The sequence below is a fragment of the Amaranthus tricolor genome, chromosome 5 (assembly GCF_026212465.1).
Source record: "Amaranthus tricolor cultivar Red isolate AtriRed21 chromosome 5, ASM2621246v1, whole genome shotgun sequence".
NCBI classification, from domain to species: domain Eukaryota; kingdom Viridiplantae; phylum Streptophyta; class Magnoliopsida; order Caryophyllales; family Amaranthaceae; genus Amaranthus; species Amaranthus tricolor.
This window is the reverse complement of record NC_080051.1, coordinates 32,188,866-32,210,226: the sequence shown is the minus strand read 5'-3', so window position 1 is coordinate 32,210,226 and position 21,361 is coordinate 32,188,866. Positions and strand designations below refer to the sequence as shown.

The 21,361-nt window shown below is 34.2% G+C and overlaps 2 protein-coding genes across 3 annotated transcripts; one reads left to right on the top strand and one right to left on the bottom strand.

Annotated features, from left to right (window-relative positions):
• Positions 1-422: 422 nt before the first annotated feature.
• On the bottom strand, positions 423-2,156 carry LOC130813194 (V-type proton ATPase subunit E2-like). Its single transcript, XM_057678955.1, has 6 exons — positions 2,008-2,156; positions 1,635-1,735; positions 1,336-1,537; positions 1,054-1,247; positions 861-960; positions 423-740 (listed from the first exon to the last, which is right to left on the bottom strand). Exons 1-6 carry the CDS (start codon positions 2,107-2,109, stop codon positions 696-698), a joined length of 744 nt encoding a protein of 247 aa, XP_057534938.1. The 5' UTR covers positions 2,110-2,156; the 3' UTR covers positions 423-695.
• A 1,349-nt stretch (positions 2,157-3,505) lies between these two features.
• LOC130813883 (probable diphthine methyl ester synthase) lies at positions 3,506-21,227 on the top strand. Of its 2 annotated transcripts, XM_057679785.1 has the most exons (9): positions 3,506-3,874; positions 4,951-5,028; positions 7,398-7,534; positions 8,822-8,979; positions 9,072-9,196; positions 9,354-9,583; positions 20,441-20,480; positions 20,560-20,651; positions 20,778-21,227. In XM_057679785.1, the coding sequence occupies exons 4-9, from the start codon at positions 8,830-8,832 to the stop codon at positions 20,963-20,965; spliced, it is 825 nt and encodes a 274-aa protein (XP_057535768.1). In that variant the 5' UTR covers positions 3,506-3,874; positions 4,951-5,028; positions 7,398-7,534; positions 8,822-8,829; the 3' UTR covers positions 20,966-21,227. The 2 variants fall into 2 exon arrangements, with proteins under 2 accessions (XP_057535768.1, XP_057535769.1); XM_057679786.1 differs by lacking the exon at positions 4,951-5,028.
• The last annotated feature ends 134 nt before the right edge of the window (positions 21,228-21,361 follow it).

The following is a 21,361-nucleotide window of genomic DNA, read 5'->3' as shown; positions in this document are numbered from 1 at the left end:
ACGAATTGTGATCTACCATAAATATTGACTTCTCACTTTTACATCCTAATAAACCCCCTCAAGCCTCAAACCTTGGCCATTCAATCACTTATGGTACATGATCTATACACCTATATATTTTTAAATGTAGGGATTTGTAGATGGTACAACATGCTTTAGTACCAATATTTACCTTATATGTTCAAGCTTGGAGAAAAACTGGTACTTAATCATACTTTCTTAATTCTTAAATTTCATCCGAATCACAAAATAAAACATATCCACTTTATTAAGAGTACTATGGCCTCGTAACTCGTTGAAATAAACAAATTACAAAACATTGTATAATAACATGGTATGAAAAAAATTGTAATATCTTATCTAATAATTCCTGGACATCTTCTTTGAAGTTTTGAAGAAGGTGATCACAACAAGTACCATATATAATCAATTGCTTTCAAGTTCATCTAAATAAGAGTGCAAGTAGTAATTTTGCATATTAGATTATATTATTACATTCTCTAAAATAATTTGAAGCTCTTAGTTATTTTAACTCTAACTCCTTTCCAGCACCCAAATCATATAGCTAGCAAGATTCAAAAACACTCATTTAGTTTAGGTTAGATATACTTATCACTTGATTCCTAATAAGACTGTCTTATATAATAAGCATTAAGAAACAACTCTATTTTTCCATTTGAGCAATGACTTGTTCTTCAACATGACACAACATGGGCACAATCGAAAAGGTGGTTTCGTATCTACAAAAAAAATATAACACCAGATAAGCTAGGAATTTATTTCAACTTAGTTTTGTTGTTAAAAATACTAGTAGAGAGAAACAATTGGTAAGTTAAAAATATTACAAGTACACGACATACCTCAGGTAATTTCTGTCGAAATGCCAGATCCAAACGAACATCTAGAGTATTTTCAAAAACTATTTTTCCATCTGGAGAAGCCATCACCACTCCTCCCGAGCTACCATATACATAAAAATAAATCCAACAACTCAACTTAGGATCATAAATATCCAACTAAGCTTAAAATAATTTTTACAATGTGGTATATTACCATGAAGGAGAATGTGGGTCAGAAGAAGAGGGTGGAGGAGGAAGATAGAGCTTATCAATGGTAATAGTGGGAGAGCGAACATTAGCCTTTTCAGCATATTCACGTTTAGAATCTTCAATAACAGACTCAATAGTTCTCTTATCCATCTCCCTACAACGTAACAACACAGAGGGTTCTTTCAAGCGTAGCAAGCTCTGAAAATTAAAGGGATCCATGAAAATATACTTCAGTGTTAAAATTCATAAAAGAAGCAAGCTACGCAGTAACTAGTAAGTACGTTACCTGAACAATCAAGGGTTGAAGAAGTTTCTTGTAAGCGTTCTTGTCGTCAGAAAAGGCCAGGAGCAGCTTCTTATAGGCAGTCTTGTCGTTAGTAGAAACACGAAGAAGCTCTTTGGAAGCAGCTTCCTTCATCCCTTTCACTAATTGATCTTGAGCTTGTAGGAACTTAATGCGCGCAGCATTCAATTGCATTGAATATTCTCTGCGCGCATTAAACATAATCAAACAAGTACAATCTTTTATGAGTTTTATTTGATGATGGATGGATACGATCAATAATTAATGAATGGTTTACATACATCTTTTTGCGAACTTCCACCTGTTTAGCCTTGCGCTCATATTCTTGTCTAATCTTCTTTTTCTCTGCTTCTAATAGCTCTAGCTTGGCTATATTGAATTCCTATGTAACCGGATACTAGAAAATTAGGAAAATTCGTACCTTACGCCCATACAAAATTCTATCTAATAAATTAATGTCAATTATCAATCATACGATCCTAATTCTTAATTCCTAGTTCCTGAGTCCTAGTTTCTAATTCCTTATTCCTTATTTCTAATTTCGAATTCCTAATTCCTAATTCCTATCCATAAAAATTACTTGACTAAAAATTTACAATACAAAGTAATGCAATGCACATAAGCCAATGAATTGATTAATGGGTTACGAGTTACCTCTTCAGTGGAAATAGAGATTTCATAGGCTTTTTCCTCGGCCTCTTGGCGAATGAACCTTACCATTTGCTGAATTTGCTTTGATACATCTCCATCATTCATGTTTGTCGCCTTCTCTTCTTTGATATATTTCTATGTAGTTACTAAAATAAATCAAATTTCTAATTGTAATTTCTATGATTCCAATTCTCTTTCTTTATTGTTTCTCAATGCTTCAATTTCTTCCCTAATTCTACTCCTATTCTTTAGTTTTGCCTAACATGTCTCCTTTAGACTATTTCCTCCTCTATTTTTCCTTTTTTAGTCATTTAAATTGTTTTTAAAATATGAAATTATGAAGTATATATTAGTAAACCTTCAAATTAATATAATATCCTTTTACCCAAATAAATAAATATTGTTCTTTTATTTCCCTTTAAATTTATAACATTATTATAAAAAAACTCTTCTATTTGTTGCTCTCACAAAGAATATTTTCATTACATAATTTTAGTCATATTTAATCCTTGTATTTACACATGTTGGACAGAATTATCGTAACTTTTTGTTTAAATTTTCTAATTACTTTATTCTTATAGTTACTACATATTTTTCACTTATAATTAAAACCAATATAAAAGATTTATTTAACCTAAAAAAAGTCGTCTTTCTTTATTTTTTTAAATTTTATTTTTATGATTCTTCTATAATTAACTTACAATTAAATACATATTTCCACTAGTTACTTGATTGAAAGAATTCAATCCTTTTAAATTGACATGAACACATTTAGCAACGAAGGGAGACAAAGAGTACTTCTTTGTGTTCTAATAGTTTTTCCTGCTGCTGCCTGCTCCAGTTGCCTGCTTGGCTGATCCAGTTGTCTCTGGCCGTGCCCCTGGCGGACCTATGTTGGGGCACTCTAGCAAGTGCCCCGGGAAAATTATTATTATTATTTATTTAAAAAAAAATCTAAAACTGGCTGAGAAAAAATGGTGAAATCTATGTGCAAAGTTTAAATTTAGAAATCAGATTTTTTAATTCTTACCCATTATCTCTCCTTCTCCTAAAAACAAAACCCTAAAACTTACAACTTACCCAACCAGCTGCCGTCGTCGCCCCTGTCCCAACCACCGTTGCCACCTGCCGCAAACCCCTTTTGCCGCCTGCTGCTCTGTCCGGCTGTCCCTTGATATTAGTATTTAATGCGTTAAGGTATTTTGTAACACCTCGAAATTTTCTGACGTCATTAATTAATATTTTAATAACTTTTGGGGATTTTATAATTATATTAAATTAATTTAGAATTAATTTTAATAAATCCTTTCATATACAAATTTAAATATTAACATATATTTATATTAAAAATACAATTACGATTTTTAAATAAAGAGGTTCGAATCAAATTATTATGTGATTAAAATGTGAGAGCACTCGAAGATGAGTTTCTTAATCGAGCAGAAGATGATTCTAAGAAAGTGAATGAATAATTAAATAAGTTAAAAAAAAAGAAAAAGGATTAGGGTTTTAGTGAGATACCGATGCCCTCAACAGCACACGCCTCACCATCTCCCTCCTTCCCTCTCTCTCTCTTCTCCCTTTCCCCTTGTTGTGCCGCCAGCAGTTGGCCCCAATCAGCCGCCCACGAGCACCACGAGCACCACAAGGCCGTGTTTCCCTCCTCCCACGAGCAGCAAGCAGCATCCCAGACACTAGCAGTAGGCTGTGTCCCCCTTCTCCCACTTAGCAGCAACTAAGCTGCACTCAAACAGCTACCAGCAGCAGCGGCTGGCACGGCTGGTTGTGCAGCCTTCACCGCCTCGCACACGCACACGCACCACCACCACATCATTTACATGTCTTCCACCCCTTTGCTAATTCCCCCATTGTAAGCCATCTCTTCTCTTTTCTCTAATTAATTTTCTTGTTTTATTTGGAGCTTTATTAAGTGTATTGAGTTTGATGTTGGTTTTGTGTTAAATTAATTGAATCTTTTTGTGGGTAAGAGTTTGATGGATGAATTGAACATATGATTTAGGTTTGAAGTGCGATTAGAAATTATGGGTTATGTGTTAATTGTGTGTTAGTTTCTTTTAATCTTACTATGAGTAATAATTAAAGGTGTTCTCTTTGAAATTAGTAATGGTGTGGGCTTTCATGTCACATTTTGGTGGTGTATTAGTTTTATTGATTTTTGATATGGATAATGATTAAAAGTGTTATCTTTGAACATGAAATGACTAGGGTTTGGAGTTAGAGATGAAATTACTAATGATGTGTGTTTTATGCTATATTTTGGTGGTGCGATGATTGATCGGATAACCTTACAAGTTGTTTTAAAACTTAGTTTGGTTAAATATTGTTGTGATAGATTTAGTTGGTAATGGTTATGATTAGAGTTGAACATAGAAGTGGTGTGGTTGTTAAATTGGGAATAATAATTGCTAATTGTGTGGTTTAATTGTTGCGAATTACAAGTACTCTGATTAGGTTGTTATTGAAGTCTTAATGCATAATTTAGTAAGCCAAGGGTACAATGTCAACTTATCGTCGATGGTTGCTAAAGTTGCTTGTCGTGTTGTTTTGATTATAGTTCTTTCTAGCTTTGGAGAAGGTAACAAATGATATCGCGATTCGATAACTCTAAGATTTGCCTTATCTTTGAATAAGTGTTATATTAAAATTGTAAGGCTTAGTTATGATTAGTTATTTTTGGGTAATGCGAACCGATATACTCAAAATTAGTTGATGAAAAGGAACGATTCATACATGCTTTTACTTTTAAATTGGTGAAAAGACTCATGTTGTGTTGAGTTAATGATTTTGACTTTTATTGAATGAGTTGTGTGCGGGCTAGAGTAATCGAAAACTCATGTTGAATGGGTGATAGTGGTTACTTGGGCATTTAGTTGGTATGACAAAGTAGTTAAGGGAACTTATTAGTTCTATTCCTAACTTGTATAGGTTCCCAGTTCATAAGAGGAAAGTAAGACCTTAGTTGGGTTATTTTTGTAACTTTTGGTCGTGCAGTGACGCTTACAGGTACGTACACGTAGTAATTAACCCTTACATGCATCTTGCATTGTATATTTATCAATATTGAATTGTGTTAAAACATATGTTGTACACTATTTATGAATTATCGTCGAATGAAATATCGAAGTTATTGATTATATGATTTTCAAGTTTACTGATAGAGAATGGTACTAGTATCCCAAATGCTGATAATGATTTAGAATGAGAACGATTCTCTTGTTATTGCGATTGGTTATTATTTGTTTGAAAGCGGAGCGAGTCCTTTATTAATGATATTGTTTATCGTTAGTTTGAATAGTGAATGGTTTCCTTATTGATGAGATTGATTTATTGCTAGTTTGAATGGGAATGACTCCCTTATTGATGAGTTTGACTTACGTTAGCTGGAACGGGAATGAGTCCCTTAGTGATGGAGCAAGAAAGTTGTTGGTCGTAATGGGAATGAGTCCCCTATTGATGAGATTCATATCAGACTTGTTTGGTATTGTGACTCCACCGGATAGGGTACCCCAATGGGTTTAGTTTCCGGAGGTAGGACCATTTGTATATGGTCGCTATACGTAAGTATGTCATACTTTACCATTGGGCGCTGGTATGGCCCGTCACCGCCCTTGGTTGAGGTATTGCCATGTGGGTCTTGCAAACCCCAATATGGTGGCCTCTAGTCACATACGTTTAGGTATTGTGGCTCCACTGGTTTGGTACCCCAGTGGGTTTAGTTTCCGGAGGTAGGACCATCTGTGTATGGTCGTTGTACGGGGGTATGATCATACTTTACCATTGGGCGCCGGTATGGCCCGTCACCGCCCGTGGTTGAGGTGTTGCCATGTGGGTCTTGCAAACCCCAATATAGTGGCCTCTAGTCACATATATAGATAGATATTTGAAAGTGGTTTGGCTCTTGATTCAAGTGATACCGAGAAGTTATGAAGTCGAAAAGAAGTGAAGAGGATGGAAATGACAGCGAGAAGTAGGAATTGATGTTTAGTGGTTACGATTAGCACCTGGAGCGTTGTGAAATCACCTTCATATTATGACACACTCTATTGATACTAATTATGCCTTATTATGATGTGATGTTAGTTTTTGACGTCTACATATTTGATTTGTTTGAAATGGCTCTTTCTATGATGGCCTTGTGATGATACGTTTGATATTTCTGTCTTACGTTGAGCAACAGGGAGATCATAGATAGATTTGAACAGGTTATGGAGTCTCTCGTGCATTGCATATGGGGGATCGAGCGCGTAACTTATGTTTATAATAATGTATCATGGGTTTTAACCCCAAAGTTATATTTTTGCTAGATTGTATATGTTTTGAGACACATGCGACCTCCATTTGTATAAGTTTATTTCCGCTGCATAATTTTCTGGTTTGTATGTTTTAGTTTAAAAGTTTTGTCATTTGAAATTCAAGCGTTTACATTGGAACCACGATCCATGCTTGACATGAGAAGCTGGCGATGAATCATTCCGCCGTGATATAGTTTTATGGCCGTTGATGCCTTTACTTTATTAGATTCTAATAACTTTTGTTTTTTTTTCTACAAAGGCGCATAGTTTTAGGGCAAGTGCTGCCGAAATTTCCACTGACATTTTAAAAGTTTATTATTTTATTTATTTGATTTTAATGTAACACCCGAATTTCCTCCCGCCCTTTACGGTTTTGGTTTCGTACAAGGGGTCAGAAATTCAGGGGTTTTACATATTTTTATTTCAATAGATTGTTCTTTAATTTTCGATGTTTGAAAATTGAAATCAGAATTTTAATGTTTTAATCTTTAATCTTAATTTTTATGATTTTTGTATGCTATTTCTTGATTTTTATGCTCTTGAATTTTGTTAGAATGTTAGAAACTTAGAATGTTAATGTGTTTGTCATTTGTCAATGTGTATGTGTTTGTTAATTGTTAATGTTACTGTGTTTGTTGGGTGAGTTTAATTTTGTTGGTTGGGTAAGTTTAAATTTGTTTGTTATGTTTGAGTTTTGGATTCATGAAATTCATTGAAGGGTTTGATTTATACTTCCATCAACATCACAATCTTATCTTTGTTATTTTATTAAAATTTTTTGACAAAAAAATAAATAAAAAGGAGGAAGTCTTAGATGTAATTCAGTGTTGTTTGGTTTTGTTTACTTGTTTGAGTGATGGGCTATTTGTTTTTGGTTAAAATGATGGTTTGCTAAGTTCAAATAACTATTTCTTGGAAATTCATTCGTGTGAAAATTATATGTTTTTTTTTCTTTTTTTATTTCTGAGAAATGAAGTAAAATAAAAATAAGGGATTTTTAATTTCATTGAAGATTTTGGTTTAAGCTTTGTGGTATGGTTGAGAAAAATTCTAACTACAATAGTTTTCGTCCATTTTTAGTTGTTAATTTTACAAACAGAACTTTATCGAAATTTCGCCCATTTGTTGGTGCCTCATGGGACTCTGAAACCTGGATCCGCCACCGCAGGCGGCAGCCACAATACTAGGTCACTACTCGCCTGCTCTATTTGTTTTAGGTATTTTATTCAATCTCTATTCTTGATTACTTATTGTAAATTGCTTGATGAAATTTATATTTTGGTTAGGTTAGTATGGTTCATAAATCGTAATTTGTTGATTTTGATTAGTATTATAATTTGTACTGAATTTTAATGAATTAGTATTTTTAGTTGTTTATATCAAACTTAAATTTTCGGAAATTTAGACATTTATAAATCAGTTGGAAAAAACATGTTAAGAGAAGTTTAAAGAAAGAGAAAAAATGTTTCACGTTGAATTATTTGTTTTGTTAGGGTTGAATTGTGAACTTGGAAGATGATAATGAAGTTTGGAACTTTGAGAGTTTAGAAATAGTATTTTCATTGGTACAGTATGATAATACAGCTTAAAACTTTGAGAGTTGTGATGTTTGATTAAGTTCTTCAGGCCAGTGACTCTACAATTGGTGATTTTTTGCAATATATATATATATATATATATATATATATATATATATATTCGAGTTTCAGTGCGAACTGTGCTTAAGTGTAAACCGTGTGAACCTTGTTATTTTTTGGCAAAAACGTGTTACAATTTTTTTTCTTAATTTTTATGGTTGAAAGTAACACGTTTTTGCCAAAAAGAAACACTTTTCAAAAGTGTTACTTTTACATCAAAAAGTGTTACTTTTCAACCATAAAAATTTCACACAAAAATAGTAACACTTTTTTGCCAAACAATAACAAGGTTCGCACGGTTCACACATAAGCACAGTTCGCACTGGAACTTCTCCCATATATATATATATATATATATATATATATATATATTGTTTATCAAAATTTTCACTACCCATAAATAATGTGGGAGCATATTATTAATTGTTAATTCTTATATTCTAATGAGTAATGCCTATGCGGCTATGTCAAATTGTCATTGTTAAACATGAGAATCATTCAAATACACCAATTAAGCTCTAATTTAAAGAATTGATAGTTGACTTTCAGAAGTATAAAACCCTCAAATTGGAGGAGACTGGAGAGGTAATTTAGTTACTCTAGAAACTTATTACTCAAAGAGAAGTAGAGCAAACAGCAGCCGTTAATACTTTAATAAGAAAATAGTTTGGAGAGGCGAGCGTAAACCTCATCAAAGATCTTCGTGCTGCTTGTGATATTTTATTTTTTTATTATTCAATGCTGTGCTACATTGAATTTGTAGCTTTGTTTAATTGCATTTGCTTCATAAATTGCATTTTCTATCTACTGCAAATACAAGTATTAGTATTACCAATCTATTCATGAGAGTGATTTCTTTTTGTATAGTTGTAAAAATGTTGTACATTATTGGATTGGGTTTGGGAGATGAGAAAGATATAACTTTGAGAGGTTTGGAGGCTATTAAGATTTGTGACAAGGTCTACATTGAAGCTTACACCTCTCTTTTGTCTTTTGGTATTGCTTCTGATGGCCTCTCTAAGCTGGTACAGTTACAGTACTTATCCCTCTTCCGCTTGAGTTCCTTTATTAAATCTTTTTTATGGTTCTCATTTTTTGTTGCTCTAAATTATTCCAGGAAAAATTATATGGCAAATCAGTGATTGTGGCAGATAGAGAAATGGTTGAGGAAAAGGCAGATTCTTTCCTGTCTCAAGCATGCCATTCTGATGTTGCCTTCCTGGTCGTGGGAGATCCCTTTGGGTGTGTTTGTTATCTCTCACCAATCTTGCTTATTTATTTGTGACGAAGAATGTCATTGTGGTTGTTTTAAGTATGATGCTTGTTTGTTCCAGTTTAATAGATTATGATCTTGGGTTTATTGCTTAATGATTGTTTTCTATAATAATGTGGTTCACAGAGCAACCACACACACTGATCTTGTTGTCCGAGCAAAGCAGATGGGAGTTGATGTCATGGTGGTACACAATGCATCAGTGATGAATGCAGTTGGAGTATGTGGATTACAGTTGTATCGGTATGGAGAGACAATCTCAATTCCTTTTTTTACTGAGACTTGGAGACCTGATAGCTTCTACGAAAAGATTAAAAGAAACCGTGACCTTGGTCTGCATACTCTGTGTTTGTTAGGTGAGGTTGTCTGTCATTTCTCTTGAGTTTATCATTCTTTAAACATGATTGCCTCTTAATCTTCATGCTGCTTTACTTCTTGCATGTATTTATCGAATTTGGTATCTTTTTATTTATAAATTTTGTGTTATGTGGTTTATTTCTTTGCTAAAACCCCAAAATTGTTGTGGCCTAAAGTTACTCTTACACTATAAGCATAACTTAGTCAGGGCTAAAGAAACTTTGTTTCTCATACGCTTCACTTTATATCCTTGACAATCGGACATGATTAGAAGTTAGGCACTTGGATGCTTTAATTTGGTTTATATTGGGAATTTTTACAAAATAGTCACGTAACACAGTCAAGTTTAGTCCTAGGTTTTGATATACTAATGTTCACCTTACCTTTTATGGTGGTGTTGGGACTTGGGAGTCATTAGAACCTTCAAGAATGTATGATTATGGTATATTGGGGCTACAACTCCTTTCATTTGTCATGTAGCCTTGATTAACTGTTGATGTGAAATTTATTTTGACTGCAAGCGCATGGTGTCTGTGTATGTGTAGCTAACTGGTTGATCTCATGATAGCTAGTTTAATTGTTTTACCTAATTCTTATAATCACGCAATACAAAACAAAAATATATGATATAGAATTTTGAGTTTAGCACTATTATGATCGATGGACTAAACTATCAAAATATACTACTAAAATATACTAAGCAAAAAATTACGGTTCAAACAATAATAAAAGCAGTCTAGGTTGTCGAGAATCACCTAATTCTGGTATAGAAATAAATCTCTTTCCTACTTATATAAAATTGAGTCTTTATATGATTATAAGGGATCTAAATTATCTCAAGTTTCCGCTATATTGATTAATATCTTTTTAGGACCATATCTATTTTAATCCTCAAACTTTTGTTTTATTGGCTAAACTAATTTGAATTTAATCTAAATTTACCTCAATCTTAAATTACTCCCAATCTCGAAGTTCCATTCAATTGAAATGGTTAATACATTTATTTAAATCGAGACTCATTAAGCATGATGTAATCATTAATTCGTCTTCAAATAATTAATCTAGTAACATCATTCTATATCGAAATTGGGATCAATCCCTCAATCCTAGATAATTAATCTACTCATTAGACATGATAATTGACATAAAATTAACAATTAATACTATAGGCATGATTCTAGACATAGTTTATACTAATAGAAAACAATTAAGATAACTTAGAGGAAATTAATCTAAGAATATGCAAACCCTAGAACAATTCAATCGAATAAACATAAAACTTAAGTACCAAAAATAAACAATAAACAATTAAAGAACAAAAGAACAATTAAACAATAGAAACAATAATTGAATAACATGAAAGAAAACTCACAGCGATTTAATGGCAATTGGACTTTATTGGATTGAAAGCAATTACAATTCTGTCTAGAAATGGAAGAACTAAGAAAAACAAAGAGGAAAAATCTTACATTACATGTAAACTAAAATTGTCCGAGAACAAAAAAAAAAAAGGAAAGTAATAAAACTAAAACCTAAAACTCTCCTATTTATATTAAAAGGTTACTTAGGAATCAATCCTCCCAAGAATCTAATTTTTACTAAAATAAATAAATAAAATGAAATAAAATAACTATCAATTGCCAAACGTGGGAAAAGACGTGTGGAGAGCTCCAGGAGATCGGCGACGAATCGTCGCCTAAAAAGTGGCGACTCGTTGCATACTTGCTACTTCTGTATATGATTTTCAGAGACAGGGCAACGGGTCATCGCTTTTTTTGCAGCGACTCGTCGCTTCTTTACGACATCATGGGATATGCGACGAGTCGTCGCATATTTTGTAGCGACTTATCGCTTCTTTTATCAGATTATTGTGTGATGAGTCATTGCTTTTGTACAGGCTCTAGGCAACGACTTGTCTCATGGCTTCCTTGGTGCCTTCTTCTTTCACCCTTTCTTCAGGGTTTTAGGCCATTTCTCCAAACCTTCACCCTCTTATCACTCCGTAGATACTATAAAACTTCAATTTTCATCTCAAAATTACATAAAATATTACAATCAAGCTTATGAGACAAACTTCTTAAATAGTCATTATAATCATATAAACTAGTCCAAAATTTCATCAAAAAAGAGTATAAATGGCACTAATAAGTGCAAATAATTGCACTTATTAAACTCACCTATGCTTCACCTTTGCTCGTCCTCGAGCAAACTCAAGGTGAATTAAGGTAAAAATAAGGCTAAGCACGGTCTTCCACTATCCAAAACTACTTCTTATGCCTTCATTCCTAATCTTTCCTAGTCCTAGTGTAGCCAAAAGTTCAAATAACCCAACCTCTTGTCCTTTTCACTTGGCTAGCACTAACACAATACAAACGAAGGTACAACATAAAGTACCTTAATATCTCTACGCTTTAACCCCCTAATAATTCATAGAGAATAGGGAAAAAAACAATGAAATTTACACTTATCCCTTCATTGATGGTCTACCCAATTTTCTACTTTACGACTCCTGCTTATGGCGCCTACACCAAGTACAAATGAGATGCAAATAATCAAAATTTCTCTTTTTATATCTCATTTTGTCTAAGAACTCATTTTTGGGTTTCGTCTTAGCCACGAATTAATTGTTCCACTTATCACATGCTTACCCACTCATGCTGCTCTTTTGCCTAGCTTGCCTTTTCGGGTTTTCAACCTAGCTGGGTTTTTCTCTTTTCCAAAATTTTTCTCGCTTTCTCATCATTATTTCCTCCCTTTTTTTAGTATAAACAATATAGACTGAGGTATCATAAAATTAAAGATAATACAAGTACAAGCCATGTTCATACAAAAAAAAGATGAGATTTAAACATAATCAATGTCACACGATTCGTGATTCGGTTTGATTCGTTGTACGAATTCGGATTCACGATTCGCTAGTTGACATATTTGTTGTTTGTTCGCTTAGGCTGTTTGGTTTGATTTTTAGGTATTGTTTAATCTAATTGTAAAAAATATAAGTAGTCCTGACATTAATTTAATTTAATTGTATTGTATAACAAATATAATAATGTGATTGTAAAAAAAATAGTGTGACATTAAATGATAGGAAAAGAAAATTTAAAATGGGCCTAGCCCACTAATCAAATATGACATTGAAGGAAATGGAAGGAAAAAAAAATAAAGAAAAGGTATAAGAATAATCAGATAATCAAAGTGCTTTTAAATGGGCCTAGCCTACTGATTCATTTTTACTAAATCAGATTACTAAAAGGGCGAGAGAAAACCAAGTAGAAAACCCTAGACATGGCGGCTGGCCATCAACAGAACTCATATGTCATCCTGTAAGTTTTTCTTAGTGCATCTTTATTTCTGTCCTTCTCTCTTCTTTTCTTCAGTTTCCTTTTTTCTTTTCTAGGTGTTGAATTTCAATGTTTGAGAAAGCTTCAATCTTTGCAAATGAGAATGTTGCCGCCGACGATATGAATCGTGCAAAAAGGCGACTCAATCGGCAAATAAACCTGGATTCGGGCTGATCGAACCCTGAACATGATAAAACAAGCATTAGGTTCTCTCATGCTTTCTTTTCATAGTGGATAGCAAGAGGGTCTTTTGCAACCATGGATATAACATTAAGCACATAAAAATTATAAAGGTCTTCAGCAACCTTGGATAGCATCATTTAAGTTCACACAATTGGCCTAATCTTTATTTATCTCTAAACAACAACGTTGAACTAGTATAACACCATCAGTTGCAATGCTACCTCTTTATCATTGAAAACTTCGGGTCTCCTAATGGTTCTCCAAAACAAAGAGACAATTTTTCTTAATCTCCTTTTCATTTATATATGATCTCACCATGAAAGTAACATAAAACCCAACTCTTTATCGTCCTCATACACAACCCCACTACACTACTACATCACAATCTATCAACATCATAAACTAACAAAATAAATCCCAAACTCAAACCTGTAAGGCTCAAATAATGAATCCCTTGGATCTCGCAATCCAAGAATTATTTTGGTGGTAAAGAGGATGAGGCTTAAATGACTAAAATTTTTAGCTCAAATAACAGATCATTGGTTGACTAAAGGTGATATGCGAGAAATTTAAGTAAAAGATGGCGTGGTGGGTAAGGGTGTGACAATTTGACGGAGCTAAAATTATAAGAAAGAGAGATAAGGATAGAAAAACATACCCGATGACGTCGCGACAAAGGATATAAGTGCAGCAACTTATAACTCACAACTCTCTTTTTGCCTGGACTGCCTTTTCAGGTTTTCGGACTAGCCTCTCAATTTTTTCTTTTTCTTTTTTTTTCTTTTGAAGGAAATATCTAGACTAAGAAAGCAATAAAAGATGTTACAAATATAAAGATAGGTAAAACTCATCCCATGTTAGTTGTAGCATTGTCCTCCAAAATTAAAGCAAGGGACTCATGAGAGGTGCCTAAGCACACAGATAGGGGAAATTTAGTGTCCCTCAATGACCACTAGAAGAACTGACAGAAAAAGGAAAATTAACTTCTCCTAGTCCTTTGCGTCTTGAGGTATGCAACTCTCTCCCTTTACTTTTGAGCCTCCTTCTCGATAGTGTGGGCTCAGGGATTCTGAAAGGGTGCATCGATGAGGTAAACAGTTGGGCAAGGAGCATTGAATTCAAACGTGTATTGATGTCATACATGTTTGATTCGTAAGAGTCGTGGAGGGTGCTCCACTAATATTGCAAAGTCTTGAAGGGTTTGTAAGCGATCACCTAGACGCCCAATGAATCCCTCCATATAGTAAAAAGTGATCTAGCATCTGCGTCAATCCTCATACGAGGGTACGTGCCCAAACCATTTAGGTTGGTCTGAGGCCTTCTCACTGCCTTCCTCATTATTGCTACACCCCTCCTCCGCATCAATATCGACTCTATATAACTCAAAAACATTATGCAACGAGTATTGAATGAGACTCATAATCAGCCCATGAACATCATCATTTTGATGAATATTAAATAATGATGTGGGCATTGAGGTTAAGGCAATTAAGTGCTCATTAGGGCACACGAGGAAATGGCTAAGAGAGTTCCTTTTGAAGTAGAAGAATTTGGCCCGTTAAAAGGTAAAATAGTTGTAATAAATACTTGCGGTGGTTACTAGAGCAACACAATTCTCGAGTATGCCTATCCCAAGATACCATATAAGTATGGTGATCATGCCACCAATGGATATCTTCGCTTTAGAAGATTTTTGGATATCCAGGCACCTTCCTACAAATAGGGTACCAACTGGATTTTGTAGTCTTGAGGATTGTCGAGGCTTGGAAAAGAGCCATCTCTCATTGTGCTACTTGCGTAGGCTAACCCTGACCAAAGATGTACATGTCAATTACAAAAATGTTCATAGCAAGTATCCTATAGACATAGTGGGCATGGTGCGGTAAATGTTATGTAATAATGCACATACCCTTCTGGGTAGCTGTGGTGAGTTAGAGTTGATAGAAATTCCGACGTTTATCCTGGATAGAAGAAGGCACTTAGCTAGCCCTCCTTTTCGTAGTATGGTGAGAAGGTCATTAAAGAGTTTCATTCTATTAAGGTTCCGATGGTAGATGAATTTGATAGGGAGTACGGTTCACCACTTTAAAGTGGCGAAGAGGTAGGCTTGAAATTTTGTTAAAACACATCTCATGGTAAGGGAAGAAGAGATACTTGTAGCCATTATAGGTGCTGCTGTTGGTGGTGAAGGTGGGTTTGGGTCCCTCCTTGGTGTGATGAACCCTTACCGACTTGCCTAGAGGACCTTCATCGACTTGTCTGTCGCGTTTTGAGTGAGATATAAATAAATTCATCCTCTTAAATCAAATTATGAAACAATTAACAAAAAGATTACTACTAAAAGCCTAGGTCAAAACAACTATTATGCGAACAACAAAAGCACAACAAGAAGGAACAACTAACCCTAGTAGTTCTACTTAACAATGAAAATGACACAATCAACTTAAAGTAGAATATAAGTAGGTTAGACTTTAGATACCTTAAGCTTTCCAATGGTGCCAATTTATCCTCTCTGCCTTAAGTTGCAAATAAACTCCTTAATCCATTTAGTAATTAAACCTTAGAAAAGTTTGTGGGATGGTTTAAAGTAGAAGATTTTGGAAAAATTGTAGGGTATTTGGAGCATTTTGATGATTTGTGATGGAAGATGTGAAGAGAATTAAGGTTGGGAGTTAGGGTTTTAAGGGTTTGAATGAGATGAGGAAGGAGTATGAAGGGAATGGGGAGGAGGAATGAGTGTTTAAATAAAATGAAACGTCCTCCTCTTTGAAAACTACGAACACAAACACTTTTGGATAAAGCGACGAGTTGTCGCTTTTGTTATGTTCTTGTATGTTGTTTGTGGTTTTTGTTATGCGCTTTTGAGGGGCTTTATTAAGGTAGCGACTCGTCGCTTTGGTTTTATCCTTGTCCGTGTTTCTCCTTTGTGGTTTTGTTGCTTTCCATTAGGGAAGCGATGAGTCGTTGCTTTTATGCGACAACTCGTCATCTTTAACTGCTTTTTTTCACTTTTTTAACCAACACAAACACACATAGGTGAAAGAAGAATGCCCAATAAAAAATAAAAATAATTTAAAATCCGCAAAGCACTTCTTTAGCATCTTAAGCTCGACCTGTTCGGATTGCCTCCCGCAAAGTGTTTTTTGATGTCTTTAGCTTGACTCAGTTATGCAAAATCAGTGCTTGGTGGTATGTATAAAGAGGGCGTTTGTGTTCTCAATGGTTTCACCTAGCATAAAAATGCATCAGCTTATGCCACGTAGCTTAAATTGGCCCTCGAACCTTTAATGAACCATACGGGATGAGGGTCGCGACCACTTAGATTTTAGTTTACCAGTTTTGAACGTTAGGCGAGGATTATATAAGCACTTGATTTGCCCTCTTAAATTCACACCCAGTGATGCGTTGGTCATGCCACTTTTTGTTCTCTTTTTTAGAGGACACTCATCGGCATCCAGGGCGATTTCTTCTAGCTCATCATTATCTAAAAATTGCTTCTCACCTACGCGCTAAGGTCATAGTTGAGACTCTTAACCGCCCAGTGAGCTTTATTCTAGTTCTACGAGAAGATGATAATGCTTCCCATAGGTCAAATGAAAAGGCATAGTCTCGATAGGGATCTGAAAAGCCTATAGGGCATCATCAAGCTTGTCAGACCAATTCTTACAAAAGTATAAGTTTTAGCTCACGGTTAGAGATCTCAACTTGGCCACTGGTTTGGAATGATAAGGTTAAGCATATCTATGTTGGTCACCATACTTCCTAAGAAGTGACTCAAACTTTTACTCTATAAAGTGGGTTTCATTGTCATTTATAAGTATGTGAAGGCAACCAAAACGTGGCAACATGGTTTTCTTAAAGAACTTGGTTACCACTCGCGCATCATTTGTTTTCGTGGCAATGATCTTCACCCATTTGAAAACATAATCAACAACCACAAGAATGTATAGTTTTCAATACCTCATATATATATATATATATATATATATATATATATATATATATATATATATATATATATATATTTGCACCTCTAGGATGGAGTTCAAAGGCATAACATTGCCTTTGGGTAGGTTGCTAACTCATTGGCAACGATCACAAGTTTTTACACAAGCATGCACATCTTTGAAAAATAAAAACCACATTACAAAACTTAAGCGTTTGTCTTCAACGCTACTACATGTCCACCACAAGGTAGATCATGATAATGTCATTCTTAAGGTCATCCCAATAAGAATTCCTGATGTCGTGGAAGAACTTCTTACTATAATAGGCATTAAGAACTGTGGGCTATACTCTACTAGCTGATGTAAGTATAATTAGGAGAATACTTGAATTGATTTTTTGTTTGTAAGAATGAAAAATAGAATAGAAGTATAAGAGTCAAATCACAAGACAAACTCAATGATTTGGGGTTTAGGCTAGAGACAAGACAAAATCAATCTCCCCTAGAATTAACACTCAAGACAAACTAAAAGTGATAAATGGAATTACTATTTTTTTTTTGGATAAACACAAGAAAAGCAATGTACAAAGTTTACACTGAATTGTTTTTTTCAATTTCCTTCAAAACAACAATGTTTATACTAAAAACATAAATTTGGATGGACATAAAAGCATAGTTCAAACAAAAAACTTCAAAATTCCAAATATTTCAAAGTTTTCAAAACAATAATTCTAATGTACTTAACCCATTTCATCCATTCATTATCATTTCTCTTAATGTATTATTGTTGTATAATATTTACGCTGAATAACTACATTTAACACTAAAAATTCAAAAGGAAAAAGAAAGTTGTATATAAGTAGAAGACTAACCAAAATTCCAGGTAATTGAATGCTTGTACTTAGAATGTGCTTTAGACCCTCAATACCCGAAATAACAATAAATAATGTTAGAAATTAAAAATTGTAAAGAGTTAAAGGTGGGACTAACTAACAGAAAAAATTCTTAAAAGAAAAACTCAAAACTAAACTTACAATACTAGAGTAATTACTAGTTCTTAAAAGAAATTAAAGGTAGGACTAATTAACAGAAAAAATTCTTAAGAGAAAAAAAATTTTAAAACTATACTTACAATGTTGAGAGGAGTAATTACGAGCATATAGAGATGCACAAGGCTATTAAAATTGTAAAAAGTTTATATTGTTGGAAGTCTTAGGATTAAGAAAAAGTTAGTGAATCATTAGGATAACTGTATTGGGAGGCTATCCATGCATAATTAAAGATGAGTGCTGTAAAATACTAATATTCATTCTACCAAAAAAAAACATTACCCAAATTTGAACCCAAAACCTCCAATACAACAAGTGACAAGTTTACCAACTATTCTATCCTTAATTACCTATCTAATACGCATTAAATTATATTTGAGGGCCCTTATTTTTGAACAGCCCTGTGCGGTCGGACACCTTGCATGCCCTTACAACCGCCTCTGCTTATGAATTATGAATGTGTAACTTGTTTCGGACAAAAATGAAGTGTTAAATGTTCGTACCCATATTCAAGTGTGTAGGATCTGACATGTAGCTTATTAGGGGGTTGTATGGTTATACAATCATACCTATGTAGTTCAACTTTAATCGTGAACTTTTGCTGTTAATACTTCAGAAATGAATATCAACTATCAATGTTCTTCTGCATATGACTTGAAGAAGTATATAGTTGCCTAGTTGGCATTATGAGAATGGGTCTCATAACACATGCTTTGGTTCATGGCTTTCTCATATTTCTTATAATGAAATTATCTTTAGGATCAAGTCATTGAAACGACAAGGCTACCCCATTAGAGAGAGACTTCACCTTCAAATGAGCATTTAGATTGTAGGCCAGCGGACCTGTTGGCCTCCCTATGAAATGCTAAATTATGTTATAAAATGCTATCAATTTCTAAAGTTGTCTTCTTTTTGTTTTCCTTTTCTATGAGGTGCTTCATACTATCACAATTCCATTCAAGCACTTATCATTATCATCATCATCCTACCCAGTTTATTTTACTCATAGAAAAACTATGGATAGGATCTGGGGAGGGAAGGACGGCGGCAACTCATATCCATAAAGGAGAGCATGACCAAAGGAGTCTCTCGGCTCGAGAAAGATAAGGAGACGTAGCTACACGGGAAAGATAAATTAAATGCATATAAATAAAATAAATAAGTAGAACCAACTACAAAATAAAAGAGAACAAAAAAAACTAATAATAAAATAAACGAGAGAAGCAAGATGGCAAGAACACCAAAAGGTAATCTAAGAGTGCATCAGTATTCTAAAACATGGATATGACGCCTCCAACTGCCACTATCCCTAGCCAGGCCATCAGAGAGGTTTAACCATTCAAACACCTATGTAGTTGATTAATTGAAGTGTTTTTTGGGATTAACCAAGTAAAGTTGAAGATAAATCTAGTGGCATATAAAATAATAAAAGCATGCAGATAATAAGGGCTTGTTCTCCTTGGCTAATTTGTGCTGAACTTATACTTATCTGAACTTAATAGTGGTGTGTTGGACTTATTTGTGTGGACTTGAGCTTAAACTAGTGAAAATAAGAGAGATAAATTGTGGGAAGCGCTTAACTAAAATCATAAATGAACTAGTGTTATAGAAGTACTGAATTTAGAAGACTAGAGTTCACTGATGATAATTTAATTTGTTGAAAGGTGGTAAATCACCAGGTACCCTTGAGCTTGAGGCTTCATTTAGTTCTCTAGGTATATGACATGAAAATTTTTCAGATATCTTTAGTGCAAATCTCTGAAATGCTGATCTATTTTGGAAAAATGATTCAGTAGTTGGGAATATTCAGGGAACCTGGGTCGACAGTTTGATTAAATTTCTGAAGACGGAAGTGTTTTGAATTGTTGATTTTCCTAGTCTACTATGTAGATGATTTGATGAATGATGATGAATCATGAAAGTAAGTGACGAAGTTAGAAACTCCAATATGGTACAATTGGACCTCCACTCCTAACAAATAAATTACAAAACATATAAACTTCAGAAAAATCATCAGAATGACCAAGATTGTGATTTTGTAAGCTGTAATCCTGTAGTGGCTAAAATCACAGGAATTAGTGTGTTAAAGTGAATACTGATAATCCGGTATTAGCTTATAGATGATTCTTCAGGTATTTTTCAGGTAATGAAGATTTCTTACCTTTAAGTATTGTTGCTGATGTGGATGTCAAAATCCGTTTGTATCAACTGAAACATAATAATACTTCTTTTCATATGGTGACCTTAGTTGTTATATTTTGGTATTTTGCATTTGCTCCATGCATGGTTTTCTGGATCTGTTGCATTCAAACCGACGTATGACTTCTGCTATTGCAGATATAAAAGTGAAGGAACCGTCATTGGAATCCCTCTGCAGGTTAACATTTGCTAACAACTAAATTCAATTTTCTCGCCATCAAGTGCGTTCGACGGCTTTTAATCAAAGTTATTTTCAGGGGAAAAAAGGTGTATGAAGCACCGAGGTTCATGTCCATTGGAACAGCAATTGAGCAACTGCTGGAGGTAGGGCAGAAGTTAGGTGAATCAGGTAGGTTATTATTTTTTTTTGTTGTTTTTCCTGGAATTGTCATTTCATCCATGCAATCACTAATCAGTTATGTCAATCTGTCAAGAAGTGAACCTGTGTGATTGATAGAAAATATTCGTAATGCAGCTTACAATGAAAACACCACTTGTGTGGGTTTTGCCCGGTTGGGAAGTGAGGATCAAATCATTGTTGCTGGTTCCATGAAGCAGCTGCTTACTGTTGATTTTGGAGCTCCACTCCATTGTCTTGTTGTTGTTGGCGAAACTCATCCCGTGGAAGAGGAAATGTTGGGATTTTACACCATTAAAGAGTAAATGGCAGATTTTATACAGCCCCAACTATAAAGACACATTTCAGGAATTAAGCTAATTTAATATATGCAGGCTTTCTGAATTCTGATGTAAGTTGTCAAACCCAAGTTCTCACATAATTCCCAACAGTGCAACCGCTGTGTGTTTCATCCACAGTATTGTTAGACTGAATGGTATTTTGTTTTCCTGTAACCTTATAGTCAGCCTTCTGAATTTTTGAATTTTTAAGGATTATAGTCAGCCTTCCGAAACTTTGATCTATTAATTCTTTCTCTCAACCTCGTGCTTGAGTTGCTATGAATCTATGATGATAGGTTGTTTTCATCACATACATGACTGAGATATACAGATGATGCCGAGTATGTGGCTATGAATCTATGTAGTTGCTGACCAACTGTG

Excerpts from the sequence above, each read along its gene's own strand:
- LOC130813194 (XM_057678955.1), bottom strand. The coding sequence starts at position 2,109 with ATGAATGATGGAGATGTATCAAAGCAAATTCAGCAAATGGTAAGGTTC. Across the intron at positions 1,538-1,634 it reads GTGGAAGTTCGCAAAAAGAT|AGAATATTCAATGCAATTGA; the intron begins GTATGTAAACCA and ends TAATGCGCGCAG. Across the intron at positions 961-1,053 it reads GACCCACATTCTCCTTCATG|CTCGGGAGGAGTGGTGATGG; the intron begins GTAATATACCAC and ends TGTATATGGTAG.
- LOC130813883 (XM_057679786.1), top strand. The coding sequence starts at position 8,830 with ATGTTGTACATTATTGGATTGGGTTTGGGAGATGAGAAAGATATAACT. Across the intron at positions 9,584-20,440 it reads GCATACTCTGTGTTTGTTAG|ATATAAAAGTGAAGGAACCG; the intron begins GTGAGGTTGTCT and ends CTGCTATTGCAG. Across the intron at positions 20,652-20,777 it reads GCAGAAGTTAGGTGAATCAG|CTTACAATGAAAACACCACT; the intron begins GTAGGTTATTAT and ends TTCGTAATGCAG.